The sequence below is a fragment of the Python bivittatus genome, unplaced genomic scaffold, assembly GCF_059951505.1.
Source record: "Python bivittatus isolate LINGU-HERP-01145 unplaced genomic scaffold, Pbiv_v1 ctg000480_np1212, whole genome shotgun sequence".
In the NCBI taxonomy this organism is placed as follows: domain Eukaryota; kingdom Metazoa; phylum Chordata; class Lepidosauria; order Squamata; family Pythonidae; genus Python; species Python bivittatus.
This window is the reverse complement of record NW_028277075.1, coordinates 493,758-511,039: the sequence shown is the minus strand read 5'-3', so window position 1 is coordinate 511,039 and position 17,282 is coordinate 493,758. Positions and strand designations below refer to the sequence as shown.

The window sequence follows — 17,282 nt, the reverse complement described above, 5'->3', positions numbered from 1 at the left end:
TTCCAGATGTTCAGTTCTCATCAATACCAGCAGGACAGCCAATTGCAGACTATCTAGAGGGTAGCAGGTTGCCTGTTCCTGAACAAGGAAAGTAGGGAAAAAAAGGTATGACAATAAACCCTTGATTTAATAGACCTTGTTTTGGGTACTTCGGATGCAATGAAGAAAATCTGTCTGGATACTGGATACTTTTATGCACACATAACATTTGCCACTTTACACATGCAAATGCATAAAATATGTGAAATACAAATGTATAAAATCCAGTGTCATTTTATGCATGAGGAAAATCCCATTTACATTTAACAGATATTCTGCTTTTACAGATGCCCATTACTCCCTATTAGTCCATTAAATCTAGTTTTTTTTATACCTTAAATTCTGGGTCAAGCCATCTTCTCTGTCCACTTCCCCCCCTAACTATTGTATTCAGAAGTATCTAGACATGAAGGCTAACTATTATCACTGCTAAAGTTAAACTGCCAATTTAAACAGGGCTTGTCTTGACACATGCACTTTGTTTGCAATCTTAACCTATTTTTTCTGAGATGCATAAAATTTAGAGTTGTGCAAAGATCAGTAGTAACCAATTAATGATATTCAAATTTATTTTATAAGCCATAGGTTTCAGAGCCCACTTCAAACTTTGGTTTTTAACTGTAGATACAAGATTGAAAGTGGAGTGGAGAATCCAAAAACACTGCATATCTTGTTTCAATAAGAACAAAATGAAGGATTTATGGTGACTGATTGTATGATGATAATAAATCAAACTTTTATTACGTACTTTGGGCCAGAAAGCACAACAATAAAATATATAGACCTATAATTATTATAAAACTTTAAAAAAAGCAATAAAATTACATAAAATACAGTATAATTGTAGTACAAATAGCAGTGGCAATCATAAAAATTTGTGCTAAACTTCAACCATAGGTAGGATGGATACAACAAATGGTAGCACAAAACCAGGCAACCTAGAAAGATATGTCAGGGGCCTGGTCAGACAGAAGCAGTAACAGATAGACATTGTGCTCTCTATCAAGGTAGGTCTTTAAAATGGAATAAATATATATCTTCCTTGATTCCCTATAGAGGGAGCAACAAAGGAGCATATGGCTGAGGGATTCCACAGAGCCATCTCCACATGGACATAAGCACTGCTGAAAAGGGAAGTTTTTAAACCGTCCCTATAGAACTGCAGAGGGTACTGCATCCAACCTGGTAAAGGTGAAAGCCGATGAAATTTTAAAATTAGAATCGAAGAGAGATAAGATAATGGCACATGCCCATTTGAGAAGAATCCATAACTGTAGGGCTGGACACTAGGCTTAAACTGGTTTGAAAATCAATATCCCAGATACATTATTTAAGATGACTCCTGGCATGATGATATTCAAACTCAGCTACAATATATTCAGCTTCACAAAATATTTTTTTGTTTCCTGGCAAATAAGAACTATGGTCTGCTAATGTTAATTGTGGCTTCAGTACTGGCAGAGGTAAATTATAAAACAAAGATAGCTTACAGGAATGATCAGTGATTAAGTATTATAATTATTAGGATACATTTCTGCTTAATCAGACATATTTAATTATACATTAATTTAATTAAAAGGATAAATCAGACATATTTTTTCTTCAGTATTATGCACTGTTTAAAATAGTCAAATATCTGAGTATCTGAAAAGTATGCATGTTTTAAAAACAATGTTCCTAATTTTTGACCGTTCTATTATAGGGCTTGCTTAAAATGTAATTTATACAAGTGCTATATATTCAGGAAACAAAACAAGGTAGACACATTGATCAGAAAAGAAAAAAAAATCCAAAATCCTTATTATTGTCCTATTGCAAATTTTCTTTAAAATCTCCAATTATTTGTTAACTGTGAAATATATATGCAAACCTAATTATATTGTTATTTTTTAAACATTCTTTTCTCAGTCTTCTTTTCATTACTCCAATTCTGTTCTACTTTTTCCCCTATTCCAGTCCATCTTTTTTAAATTGGCATTTGCTTTGCAATTTGTACTGGTGTATGTTAAATGCTCTTTAAATTCATAATATTCACTCCATGTAAATCCACTCCAAATTCATGCCAGAAGCAGTAGTAGCTCATTAAAATGTCTACTATGAAATTTTCTACATGCAGTTATTTTGCTAATTAGCAAATCACTGATTGAACTCTTTGTATAAATTGCTTTAAAATGAAAGGAGCACTTTCACACTAAACAAATGAAACGTTATGGTGCTGAGCAAAGGAATGAAATAGGACTTCAAATCTATAGCCTCTCCATCTTTCACATGCATTCATTTTCCTGCATCCTAAGACCAAGAAAATATCATTTAGAAAATGTTCAATTAAATACTTCCTAGTCTTATCAGTCTGTCCCATTCAGGAAGCAGAGCAATTATGACAGAGACAGACATGGAACACAACCACTGGAAAATATTGCAACTACTTCCATGGAAAGCAATACAGTAGAATAGGACCTAACAGAATCTAATTATTTCTGAATAATGCCCATTTTCTTTCACTCCTTGTTTTACATGCACTGTCTTACATCTGAAATCTGTCTGAAATCTAACAATTTATTTCATATTGCCTGACCCTGAGGATCTGGGCCCATATGACTGGGATGACTGATGGTAGGAGAGAAGCACTAGGAAATATTGGATGGGAGAGGGCAGAGATGCGTGTTTTCCTCACATGGAGTCAGCTCAGGTCCTATTTTAGACATTTATAAAGGACAGCCCAAACCTGGAAATACACCATAATGCTATGCAACTCTTTTCAGGCCAAGGGCTATACCTAGCCTTTAACTGGTATGGAGGACACATTCCAAAGAGCAAAATCTTAACATAACTTAAGTTTAAATTAAATTAAAAATACATGAAATTAATTAAACAGAAAGAGATGGTTGTGTCCCATGTATTTAATACTTCCTCACTTTTGTCACATTAATCATTGTAATTATAATTGAATTATATTCAACAGTCCTCTTCCTCTGCAACCCCATGGTAATTATATGTCCTTTCAGACCCTTCATTGGTCACCTGTATTTTCTACTGAGACATAATGTAAGTCTCCCAAAACCCTCTAAACACTTAAAGACTCATTTACTTTTAGCTTGATTTTTGGTGCTCTAAACTGATAGAATCACAGAATGTAAAGTCTGGAAGGGACTGATCTCACCTTGTAACCAGTACAGAAATCCATTACTACAACATCCCTGACGGCCTAAACACTTCTGAAACAGGAAAATCCACCACCTCCTGAGGCAGTCTTTTACCTGTTGAACAGCTCTTACCAGTAGGACTTTTTTTTTCCCCTGATGCCTAACTGAAATCTACTTTCTGGTAATTTATCTATTTATTAGCTTGGCTTATATGCTGTTACATTTCCAAAGACTCTAAGCGGCTACAAATAACAAAACATTAAAACATAAAAATGTAAGCAGCAGAATCTTCGTGGATCTCCAAATGCCTCTGTAAAACCTTGTTTTCATAGCTCTTTGAAAAAATAACAGGGAGTTGGATGTCCAGAAATGAGACTGTCCGGAAATGGAGGTTCAGAAGTGGGGGTCCATCACTGAGAAGACCTAAGCAAGGGTCTCTTACCTCAGATTTGGAAACCACAGCAAGCTCTCTCTACTAGATCTTACCAGATAGGCCAACTCAATTTAGAGAAGGCAGTCTCAGAGTTATGCAGGCCCTGAGCCATATAGGATTTTAAAGGTGATAATCAGCAATTTAAATTGCACCTCAGAGATCAAACAGGACCTGCCCCAGCCCCACCAGAGGTCATCAACAAGACTGAATGACATTGGTTCAGTTCCACATGCAGGCTTGAATCCTGAGTGATCAAGATAATCTAGTTCACTCATGATTCTCTGCAGCTGTCCCTAAAAAAGAAAGGGTAGATACTGGTCAACAGTTAATTATAGGTAGTCCTCATTTAGCAACTACAACTGGAACTGGCAACTTGGTTGTTAAGCAAAGTGGTTGCTAAGTTAAACTGTGACTGTGCTTATGATCTTACTTCAGCTTCCTTTTGCTTTACAGACCTGCGAAGGTCATAAATGCGAGGATTGGTCATAAAGTTACTTTTTCATCACCGCTGGAACAGTTGCTATACAAGGCAGTTGCTAAATGAGGACTATCTGTAATACAACTGGGTGATGGCTTCTTGAAGAGGAAGTAAGCAACACCTCATTCAAGTATCCATTTCCCACTGCCCACACCCAGCCTTACCTTACTTCCATGGCAACTTTCACCAGCCAGGTAGGATAGATGGCCAAGCTAACAGCACAGAGAACTTCCTCAGTACCCAGAGGCCCAAATCTATCCCACTACTTTGCAAGACAAGGCTTCCATCATTTCAGCTGGACCTGCCCCAGACGGCATGTGAGTGATTTTATCCTCTAGATGCTGTCTGAATTCATTGCAATAGCCCATCAAATTCATCTTCTGACCTGGCTTTCCATAATAGCGACCTAGTCAATTTAAATAATGCTTGGGGGTGACTATCTGCAGAAGCAGTAAGAACAGAGAAATAAGCACCCTTCACCATTCTTACCACCACTTGAACTTCAGCTCTTACCCATGTTTGGTCATATAAACTTTTCTTTTTATGCCAGCTTCACTCTAAACATTTCTTAAGCCATTTTATCTCCTGGAGAACCTGAGGAAATCACTTGAATCACTGGCCAAAATTAGGCTGCTCAGAAGCAATCCTGACAAAGGCTTCAGGGAACTCCCCATGTGGTCTATGGAAATGGAGATGATTTATTGGGCACTTGGAGTGGCTTTTCCTCCCTGCAGAGGTTTGTAGGGCCAGTAAATTCTATAATAACCAGTGATGTGACTGTGCCAAGTGACAGACAGAAATGCCCCCCTCCTTCAGATCATATCTCAGTTGCTCCAAGACAAAAGCCAAATCGAACATGCGGATGCCTACATGGGTCAGGCCCATGATCTCCTGAAATAAGTCCAGGGTTGTCATGATGGCCATGAACTGCATCCCTTCTCATGAATATGACAGATTAGCTTTACAAGAAGATAAATGAACAATAAAACTCTTCTGCTCTGAACAACCCTTACAGATGATAATAAGTTATTCAAGGAGTGTATATTCCAAGTAGAGTGAAGAAAGGAGAGAATTTTAAATAATTTTAGAATGTCAGCAAAACTCTTTTCCCCCTAAGTATTTGGGGAATTGCACTTAGTTTTCATTCATTTGCCAACTGACTTTATCAACACTTCAGATTGGCTTTGGACACACACAGAGAGCTAATGCAGCTGACAATACACTGGCATCATGCTATCATATTGATTAATCACAATTAGTTTCTTAGCAGCTCTACTTTGGCCTAACCAAAATATATGAACTCTTTTCCAAGGTTACCCCATATACAACACATTAAAGAAAGATAATGAAGAGGCCATCAGACCATATATAACTGACCCCAGGCAATTCCTGATCAGATACGGCTGCAGTTAGTATGTCAGCCCTATGTTAGTAAAAGGCACTTCTAACCTTTGAGGCCACATGTGCCTGCAGTGTCAATGATAGATCTAGGAATACTTCAAATAGTGTAACAAATTACTCACAGAGAGTACAACCCTCTGCAGAATGGGCTGTGCATCAGTCAACCAGGCAGATGAACCACTCACCAATAGCACTTCTGGTTTATTGTCCTGACAGTTCTGAATTGAATTCATCCAAGTCTTATTATCTGCCAATAAGGTATTTCTTTATAAGATGAAAATCTGAACCAATGGGATCCATGGTATGTTATATTGCCAAGTGGTTAGACTGGTCCTAACATCTGGAAAAATGTTAAGACACATGTTGGTCCTAATGTATGGGAATAATTATAAAGCACATGCTTTGCATGCTGGAAGTCCTAGATTCAATTTACAGCATCTCCAAATACAGCTGTGATAGATCTCTGTCATAAATCCTGGATAGCACAGGATAAACAGTACTAAGATAGATGGACTTGAAAGGCAACTACCTATATTCCTATTGGAAGTAATGGACTGTTCATTTGATTTGTATAAGGTACTTCCACAGAAGTCAGGAATTTTTGGTTTAAGTGAGCTTACTGTATGAAATCTATTATTTGTTTATTTGTATAGCATACCAATATCCCCCCTTTTTAAAAAAAAATAAAACAATTCTAGAGTTTTATATTATAGTTTTCTTTATAAGGTATTATACTGCCATATAACATAACAACATAACATAACATAACATAACATAACATAACATAACATAACATAACATAACATAACATAACATAACATAACATTCTAATATAATATAATATAATATAATATAATATAATATAATATAATATAATATAATATAATATAATACATAAACTATTATCTGGAGATAAAACCCGCTATTGATAATTTCCGTGCCAAAAGATACTTGAAGATATTCTGTAGCCCAGCAAAATATTAGAGTAATGAGGATATGACAACTTCCTGAGTAGTGCCAACAATGCCCGTCTTCTTCTAACTCAACAACCATGTGTTTTGTCAACAAATTCTTCAATCGACCATTAAAGGAGTACTTATTTATTTGACCACACATTCTGAAGGGTGACATTTTCCCAAGTAAAATTGGCTGCATATAAGTGATCCTTGATAAATGTGATCTGGGTTCTTATTACACTTTTCACTTACTGACAAAATTCCTCTCCTATCAGATCTACTAGTCACATGCAGGACTGCAGAAGATAAATACTCAAGTTACGCTCAGATCCACAGACTACATAGAGATGTCCATGTAATTTCCTTGGCAATAATGTGAAAGTAGTTACTTCTGGAATATTTGTTTGATTTTCTGGTCTCTTCTACAACCCAGGTTCTCACCATGTCTGACCCTGCTTAGCTACATGCTAAGTGACAATAAGATCTGGGAAGGATAACTATCTTATCCTTAACATAATTAAAGTTTAAATTAAATTAAAAATAAATGAAATCAATTAAACACAAAGAGATGGTTGTGTCCCATGCTATCTTTGCTATCCTTTTTGCATCTTTGGACAGCTATCATCTTTTAAGGTTACAAAACAAGGGTAAGGAATTAGTGTTTTTAAAGTATCTTATTACAATAAAATTCTGAGCAACTACCTTTTTTTTAAAATGGAGAATTACATTTCATGTAATGTAATAAGAATTACCATCTTCTCATACCATGATATTTTAATTACAATTGTTAACATTTTCCTTATATCTTTTTATCACAGTGGCAAATTGAATGCACGCAGCATCCATGCATACTTACACTACTAAAATGAAAGCACATTAAGCGAGAATAAAATAACCTGCTGATCTAATTGGTCTCAGTGTTGGCTAAATAGCAGTGTTTGGAATATGATGAATTTACAGTTTATTGTTTTATCTTTAACGAACACTCTCTCCCAATTGGTTTGGAGACCGCTTTCTAACACAAGAATATGCCACTCTTAACCAAAATCAATGAAGGACTTTCTCCGTATTCTTTTGCTTTCAGGCACACAGTTGGGAGTCCAACCTGGCAGAAGGCTACCTGGGGTAGCAAAGCTATGGAATGCCTTTGTTTTTGAAGTCTTTAGGGAAATGTTTCCTTTGGTAGGCTTTCTGCTTTTTTACAACTCTGCCTTCTGCCACTTCAAAATCCATACTGCTTCCAAAGAAACACATAGGTCTCTGTCATAACTATCTTCCAAATGGGCTGGAACAGGCCTCGAGGCTTCTTGTAACTCCCAATCCCCTTTTCTGCAACTTCTGCAGCGGCCCCATCACCAGTATTGCCACAGATTCCCATCAGTTTGAAAGTGGAAACACACAGAAAGCTAGGGCAGACCCTAAAATAGATATACATAGTTTAAAAAACAAAGGGGAAATCCAAGCATGGGAAAATTCTGATCCCACCCATGTGAGTGATAAGGGTCTGCCCACTGTGACCCTTCCCCTCCCCCCAAATTTTAAATTTAGTTCTGGCCACCAAAAAGCTGCCTTTCCCTGGGCTAAAGGAGCACTGGGGTTCTATTTTTAAAGTATGTACCTCTGAAGGAAAAGGAGCTCTATGTCTCATAGAGTTCATAAGAAGAAGCCTGCTAATACACTGCCCACAGACCCTTTTTGGGGTATGAAAACAAGCTGAACACTTCAGAGTTTTTATTCTCCAGTCTATATGTTCCCAAGAGAATAAAAAGTCACCAAAGGTTGAGCTACCACAATTTGTACAGATATCAAATAAAGATTTGACAGCATATTGATGCCTAATATAGAATGATAAGCTTCACTACGGAGCAAGGTCAATCTTCCCTGTTGTACAGTAGCTCTTTCCAAATATGTGGGACCATAACACCCACCATTCTTAGCCAGCTTTGAGGGCAACAAATGGTGAAATTAGGCTGATAACTATATCATCTTGCTCAGATGTCTGCGCTTATATGAAAATATCCTATTACAAGCTTGCCTTTCCTTTTACATAGTCCTTTTTAAAAAAATCATGTTTAATAAGATTACAACTAGCAAAGAATCTCCACAATTTTAGAGAGCTATTTTCTGCCTGGCATGTGTAATTCTTTTGATCATATAATTTGTGTGCTGTTCTTTTTTAGACATAAATTGATTCTGTTCCTAAGCATTAACACTGATTGATGTTAATTTAATGGATGAAAACAAGAGGTTTGATTCTGAATTTCAGTAATTCTAATGTTGTGCAATGAGAAACTGATATACAGATTGCCAGGTCACAACTGAAAGATTTTCTCTGGTCTTTGCAGTGATTGATTATGCAGAAGACACCACATTCATAATGATTAGTACCCATTATTGAGCTTTCTACTGTGTGGTATACCTGGAATTCTGTTTGTAGAAAGGAGAAAAAAAACAAAGAAAACTGTATGGACACATCCATGTAGTCTTCTTGGCAGCAATACAGAAGTGGTTTGCCATTGCTTTCTAGCCTATAGCCCTGGAATTCTAAGTACCAACCAAGCCATGTTTCAGCTTTTCAAGAACAGCCAAGGTTGGCAATAGAAGATAGGTGAAAGGACAAGGTGAAGGGAAGGATGAGGGGAAAAGAAATGCTGCTTTAAAGGAGCAGAGTGACTCTCCATTTGTAAGCTGACAAGCCCACTAAGAATCACAGAATTACGAAGGACCAAAAGGTCATCTTGTCTACCAAATAGGGTTTGCCTCTGAGTAAACAGGGAAATGATAAATCAACTGCCAACTTTTTACTTCATTTCATATGGCAAACAGATCAGCTGCACAGTTACAGAAAGACATTAAATTGTAACAAATTTGAAAAAGGCTGTCGCATGTGTTGTATTAACTTCATCTGACCCCAAATTATGAAAAGCTAGAACAGTCATCAGTATTTTCAACATAGGTTTGCACTATATGCAACCACCAGGCACAAAAACGTTTTCTGCATCAGTCACTGTCTTCTTAGAATATAAGGACACTCATTTGTTCTGCAGATATCAGATTACACCATTTAAAATATGAATCTTCTTAATTACTTTTGCATGTATACATGAACCAATTTTAGATCATTTTACTTAGATGCATCTTCCATAACATAAAGGCAAGGTGGAAGAGAACAACCAAGAAGTATGGATAAATTTCTCAGACAAGAGAAAACTGGTTCTTGCTAGGTTTAAAATCATCTGAAACAGGGTATATTAACTAAACCCTAAATTTAAAATAAGGTGAAAATATCTGATGTGGTTCCAATGCCATAGCAAGGCACCTAAGCCTAATCTTATGATGTATTGTATAAAAAACTGACTCACAAAATGAGCTCCAAACTTAATTATTCATAGGAATTTTCATTGTAATTTTTTTTTAAATCATGCATTCTTTTTTTTTTTTTTTTTAATAAAAAACACCATTCATTTTGCTTTCAGATTGCAACAGCAAGCAGGGATCATTAGACATATAAGCTTAAACCCTACCTATGGGCCTTTCCAAAGATAGTCCTTTATCCAACTTTAGCATATCAGCTCAACATACAACATTCCAGTTCATCCCAAAGCAATCAGCTGGCACCTAGATAAACTACAGCTTATCAACCTACTAACTGAAACACAACTAGAATTTAATGACAGGAAAAGAATAGCACCCTCCCAATGAGCTATTCCCTCACATAGCTATCAATACTACTGATCACACAGGAAGGAATCAACACATAGATGAAAGACAGAACTACCATCTTCTCAGTCAAATAAATAATCTATTACCAACAAGGCATCAGTCACTTGCAAAAAAATATATCTACCCATAGGACTTTTCCATCCAAGCACAGGCAAAGTAGGCAAGGCAGTAAGAATATATAATCCCACCAAACAATGAATCTCACTTCTATAAAATTCTTGTACTGATGATGTTATCTAGTAGGGTAATGAAATGTCTGTGTCCCAAAAACCAACTGCAAGAATGCCAACCCTGAGCTACACATATTCACTTCCTCATAATGTTGATTTAAACCGGACCTGGTTCCTGCATTCCGTACTGTCCCACGCACTCCAAGATTTATTTATTTAGGCTTATATACCACTTTAGTCATAAAACTGACTCTGAGTGGCTTACTGACCGGAATACAATATTAAAAACATAAATTATTTAAACAACACAACAAATACACAAGCACTAGGGAACAGTCCAATTATATACAACACTTCCCTGCAGGAAGAACAAATTCAACACATCAGACCGCATTGACTTGCTGGAAAAAAAGGTCTTAATTGCTTTATAAAAACCCAAGTAAGTCAATATTCTGAGATAATGTTATTCCAGAAAAGAGCTGCACAACTGAAGGCAGATTATACCACTAAAATTGGCTACAAAATGGTTGAACTGCAGTGGTATCTCTCCCTTCTCCAAATAATCTAATGTCTCCAACTCAAAGCCCACCGAACATTTTCCTAATCTTGACTGGGTCAAATCTCTGGCTTTGTCCCAGACAAAGTGCTACAAGAAAAGGAAGGAATTGGATCTGCAGTAGACTGAATACTGCTAAACAGTATGAATATCTAATACTATTTTGGCAGAATAAGATGTGGTCTATACTAGTGTGAAAAGAAGGTAGGTAAGAATGTAGACTAGTATAGACCTCTGGGTGACCTGAAGAAGATTAGTAATTGTTTAATGATACTAGCAACATTTCATATTTTTCATCTAAAAACAGTCTGCTAAAGCACAGAAAGCTTCATGTGAGCAAGAATTTTACAAAGAAAACTGAGTTCAGTTCAGTTCAGTTCAGTTCAGTTCAGTTCAGTTCAGTTCAGTTCAGTTCAGTTCAGTTCTAATACTGAAGGTTCCCAAGCTCAAAATGTGCTCAGAGACATTCTGAACTTTAATTTTATATATGTATGTCTTTTGAACTAGGCTTTGCTTAGAGGATATTGGGGTTCCAGCAGAAAAAATGTAGACTCTGAAGCTTAACATCTATTTATAGCTGATCTATGTAACAGCAGAATGAGATGAAAGAATCTTGAAGTGGGAAAGCATTCAATATGATTTCAGACTGTAAGGCAATAGTGCTGAACCATATATTTATTTGCTTGTTTAAAGAAGACCTAAAATCAGAAGTTTCTTTGCATTTGGTAAATAGAAAAGAGTTTTTTTTATTTAAAGGAATATTGATACATTTAATTCTAGATCTGCAAGATGAAGGATTATAATCCATTCTATCGCTTCCAATTTTTACAACTTAATCCTTTATCTGATTCTGTTGCACAGGAAGATCAAACTGGAGAAAATGTTACTGCCCTAAAAATCACAAATGAACTATATAATTGCCATGGTCCACACTTTTTTTAAAAAAATCATTTTTGCTTTGCCTTCTAAACATTGATAAAGGAAAAAAAAATGAAAGGGAAGTTTCTCATGTAATTCAAGCTGTTTACTAATATCATATTTTTTGTTGAATGGAAAAGGCAACTTAACTTCAGAGTAAAATTACTTTAAAGGTTAATAGAACCTACTGAAGCTATTGCCAATGGCCTGAGGGAACTGCTTAACAGAGCATTTATTGGAAGAATTTAGTGGAACAGTGAAATGCTCTATTTACTCAGGGCAAACACAAAACTACAACCTGACTTCTCTCAGCAAGCTTTGAATTTATAGACATACATCCTTAACCTACATTTTTCCAAAAATAAACGTAATATACCAGTACGTTCTCTTATCCAAGCTCCAACAATACAAACGGGAGCTGTGCAATAGTCTCTGCAATATCACCCAAAGCCATGACTTGCATTGACTATAGTTTAGGCACAAAGTCACAATGTGTGTGTTAACTATAGAAAGAATTATTTCTATGGTTTCTCTGTTGTTTCTAACCCTGCCTTCTCTAAGAATTCCTGACTGCTATATAAACAGAGATCAATAACTCAAATTATGCTTCATTTGTAACATCACAGACATGCTAATTTTGTGTGCAAGTGGGAAAAATAAATGCATACAAAGTTCTAATGTATGATTTCCTAGCTACAGGGTACAGATAGAATTTCATAATTCAATGAAGGGCTTTTTGTCTAAGCCTGGTTCTTATACAACTTCAGTGGCATTGGGGCTTTTGTGACATAGCACCTGCTCCACTATTCTGTAAGAAAGTCCAGGCTGCATGGAGCAGTCCATGATGTGGCTTTCCTCCTTCTACCAGTATCAACCACTCAGAGGGTTGATGCTGGCATAGGAAAAACCCAAACTGTACATCCCTCCCAAATAGTCCAGAAATCAAGCTTGCCGCTTCTTCCCTCAGGACTAGGTCTGGCCAAATCAGTAGCTCTGTGTTTGTTTTTTGGTTATTCTGATTTTTCAATTAATGAAAACAAGACAGTTTTTATGAGCTAGGAAAGGGAAAGGATGGGAGGGGAAATTGTTGAAGAAGTAATGGCACAGCCAATGGAGGATTTCTGTGGGCAATGAGTAAATTCAGAAATTGTAACTACTGTATCTCTAAAAAGAGAATTGCAGAATCTGCAACAATCCAGTATCCACATGTTGGTATATTCAGGAAACAGCTCATCTTGTAGCATCAAGCTTGAATATGCTAACAAAGTCTTACCTTTTTATGGCTTTGTAGCAAATGATGAACACTAGAAAGAGAAACACTGGTATGGCACAGCATGCTGCAATAATTATAGCCAGACTTGGCCAGGGTGCTCCAGCAGGACAAATAGGAACGGTGGGAGCTGTAAAAGATAACACACTCAGTTGAGTCCTACAAAGTTTATGATCTGAGGAGCTCTTTTAACCCAGAACGAGGAGGAAATTACCAAGATAGTCAGTTTATATCATAGGACCTTCTCCACTACTTCAGGTGATAAACTCTGCTGTACTTTCCCACTAAGTACTATAATTCAGCAGTAGCCAACAGACTCATATAAAGCTGCCTTAAATTCTCACTGGTCCATGCAACTCAGTGTTATTAACATTTAGTTTGAGTGTTGTATGAATCCAGCCACTGTGGTTTATAAATTTTGTTTTTTGGCTTAACATGCTGAGTATATCCAGCTAACTGGCTTACATCTGTTAACCAAGTCAGGCTTAACATGATATGTGAACTCACTTTCAGTAGCTCTGCTGAGTTTTAGGCAAGGGCCTTTCCAAGATCTACCTGGATACTCCAATGCTTTCTGCAAACAAAGCAGATGCTCTGCCACTGAGCTAAAAGCTTGTCTCTAATTCTTAAGACACTTGAGATGAAAATCAGGAATTAAAATGTCTTAACATGGATGGAAGACACCATCTCTTGGCAGCTGCCAATCAATCAATCTTTGTTTTACCAAATAAAATACATGCTGCTATGTCACACATATTAAACTCAATTAAGGAAAATGCATCAAATATAAACGTCAAACCCTGTAATCACTGGGTTGCTATAATAACCTTGTGTGAAGACTTCTTCACAGTAGTTCTAGGGATTGCCCCTCCCACTCCAAATCCCAAAATGCCTTTTAGTTCATAAGGATTTTCCTTTTCTTTTCTCACTTTCTAACCACCTGGAAATTAGGTTTTAAAAACCATATATACAATGAAGAGGTTTTAGCCATAAAAAAATACATTTGTACTGATAATAATTAAAAACTAGATTATTTGTATTCCATCCTATCATGGAGCTCAAAGTGGCATAAACATGGCTATTGAATTTAGTCCTTACCAATTTATGATAATTAATGTAGTTAATTAGACAGCCAGTTGCCTAAAGCACATTATAGGCCTTTATAACTAATATGAGATTTGAATCTAAGACTTCCAAATTCAAACCCAATTCATGAACCTGAGTTCAGTGGGGAGTATTTTCAGGTAAGTGTGTATAGTAAGTCTTTATGCAGTATATAGAATTTGCTGCCCAAAGAGGATTTAATTTATTGTGATTAGGCTATAACAATTTATATTATGTTAAATACTAATCAGAAGTGATATTTTCTGGATATTTATTCAATTACTAGAGAGGGCAATAGTCATTTTGTTCTGTCTGTGGGCTTCCTTTTTTTCATTTTTATTAAAGATTTTAGTTACAACAGTCTGTCTGTGGGCTTCCAAGAGGCATCCGTTTAAGACTGTAATCCTATAAGATCAGGCATTAGACAGGCATTTGGCCTGATCTTAAAGGATTACAGTCTTAAATGGAATACAAGAAAACATCTCACTCACTATTCTATCTAGAGAAAGATTGTTATACAGGCATAAGAGAATAAAAGCAATTGATCAAGTTTTTAGAAGGACCCTGGATTACACTTATATAAATATAGTTTACAGTTTAAGGCACTGTAAAAATGTAAAATTTCCACAAATTTTGAAGCAGTGGGGGAAAAATATCTTACAAGTTAAAAAAAAAAAAGTCAGGAAAGTTAAACATGCACTGCTTACTTTTAAGTATTCTTTAGTCACATATTTTATGAAATGCATTATGTAAACTTGGTTTGCTTATCAAAGTATGTGCATAGATATTAAAATTATAGCTTACTTAGGTAATTTATTGCTTGAATTTACTTTGAAATGTTTTAATTTAAGGAATGTAGCTTTATTTTTGCCTCTTTAAGAGAAGCTAACAAACAAAAAAATAACATTGCAGATGTAAGAAATGATCGGCATTGTACTTAAAGGAAGGAAGATGCCTGATAGATACAGAAAGCATTCATTTTCAGGGGGGAAAAGTGTTAAATTAGGCTTAGATATATATTTTGCCACATGTACAGCTGTCTGAGCAATTTCATTTTTGAAATTAAAGTACAGCAGTTTCTTTCAATCATTTATATTATCTTAATGACCTATAGAAATGAAACATTTGCCTTTATTGAAACAAACTTTTGACTCCTTGACTTGTAAGTTTGTTTCTTGATCTGGTATATTTCCAAAGGTGTACTCATTTCTTTCACGACTTAATTCTTTTTTGCATCATTTAATTAGAACATATTCATATTTCAATTTTTCTAAAATATAATCAGACGTTCCAATTTATGTGCAGATTACCCCAAACTGTTTCCATAACAATTGTTTGAAAAAGGCTTGAAAGATATTAAATGCAGCAAAGCAACGGTGTGAATATCCCTGGACCAGTTTTTATCCATTTACCTAATCCAAATTATTTTACTTGCAGCTATCCCAGTATGCTGTGGGCTGAATCAGACCAGGTAACACTCACACAATTATGTGAGTAGCAGTTTATGATGTGAATGATGTAAATAACAGATGGTATAGTACCCATGGACTCAAGTGTGTATCATCATTTGGTAGAGACTGAGGAAATAAAATGCACTTTTTGAAAAATTCATCCATGAAGTAATGAGCGTGTTGCTGCTAAATGTGATATTGTTTTACTTTTTCACAGCATACATGAAAAAGTCGTGTTTTTCCTAAACAAGTGAATCCATTTTCCATTTATTTTTACTACCTGATCAGACCAGAGGCAAATAAATTCTTCAGGAACTCAGGTATACATAGTCCATTAAGACCAAAAGGTCAGTGAAAGACCGTGGCAGCTTCCACAACATTACCGGGTGCTGCTGTGGCATAAAGAAGGTTGCATAGTGATTGGCACAGCACCAAATCATTATTGTCTATGACAAACAATGGTATTATTGTCTGGCCCTGTTCAAGGCAAAGATAATACCTTATTTGTAACATTATGCATACACAATAAAAACTTTGTTTTAAAACAGCACAAATCATATATTTGGACAACTTTCAAGCAAAAGTTTTTTTGGGGGGGAATATTATAATTGGCATATTTTTATTACAACCGCTGTTGTTGTCTAAATATTCTATAAGCCGAATAAAAAGACAAAGCCCCATCTGAACATCCACTATCTAAGAAATTAATTCAGCATTAAAGAAAGAATGGATTTTTAACATTGGTATTAGCAACACATTTTAAGTATATGTGTCTTATGCAATATTCATGAATGCACTTCAGTGACTCTTTGGCATATCCAGAATGTCATCACATCAGCTTCGCTTCATTGTTCCTGACCCTTAGAAGCGCAGCTGGTAACACCTGAGCAGTCATGAAAGACATGGAGAATTGAATCAAATTTTATAGCAAGTAGAAAGACTGATAACAGCATTCAGATTTTAGACACGCGGGTCACAATCGACAATCCTTCACAAGACACTGGATTGGAACGATTATTTGTGAAAACACAGATCACTGTTAGGCACTCAGAAAAGCTTGCTTCTCTGCTAGCCAGAGGCCTGTATGGAAAATAACAGGTTCTCAAATCAAACAGTTCTGTAGAGGGAATTACAAACTGTGCAGTCAATTTTGTGTATTTTGCAAAAAGGTAAAGGTAAATCATTCCTCAAGCTGAGCTTTATTCCTAGTGACCATGTGGGCATGTAGATGTAGTTTTCTCAGCAAAAACAGTACAGCTATGCCAGCTGCTTTCTTCCCATATTCCTAAAGATTTCCCAATTTAGTCCATGGCCTGGGATTCTTAATGGAATTCTATCCAAAAGCTAAACAGGACTAGATTATGTTACCATCTGTTGTGACAATACTTTATACACAATTTAAATGTAATGGGAATAAATATTTATAGTGCTAACATTTTGTTTTCTCTTATTAGAGAAATCCCTCTTTCACAAGGATTGCAATCTTTCTTCTAAAGTAATTATAGAGATACATTGTGCAGAACCATCACACATCCAAACTTCTCTTTCATAAAGTTCATATTCATAATCCCTAAACCTGATTTTTAGCATAGAAGGAGAACTGAAATTGGTAAAACTGTTGATTTTATATACTGTAAAAT

General features: G+C 35.9%; 1 protein-coding gene across 2 annotated transcripts in view; it reads right to left on the bottom strand.

Annotated features, from left to right (window-relative positions):
- The window catches only part of PRIMA1 (proline rich membrane anchor 1), an 81,645-nt gene that overhangs the window by 27,877 nt on the left and 36,486 nt on the right, over nucleotides 1-17,282 (bottom strand). For both annotated transcript variants that reach the window (XM_088145211.1, XM_007428885.4), the window contains exon 4: nucleotides 13,091-13,217. In XM_088145211.1, the coding sequence (XP_088001337.1) occupies nucleotides 13,091-13,217 (127 nt within the window). The remainder of the gene's footprint in view (nucleotides 1-13,090; nucleotides 13,218-17,282) is intronic.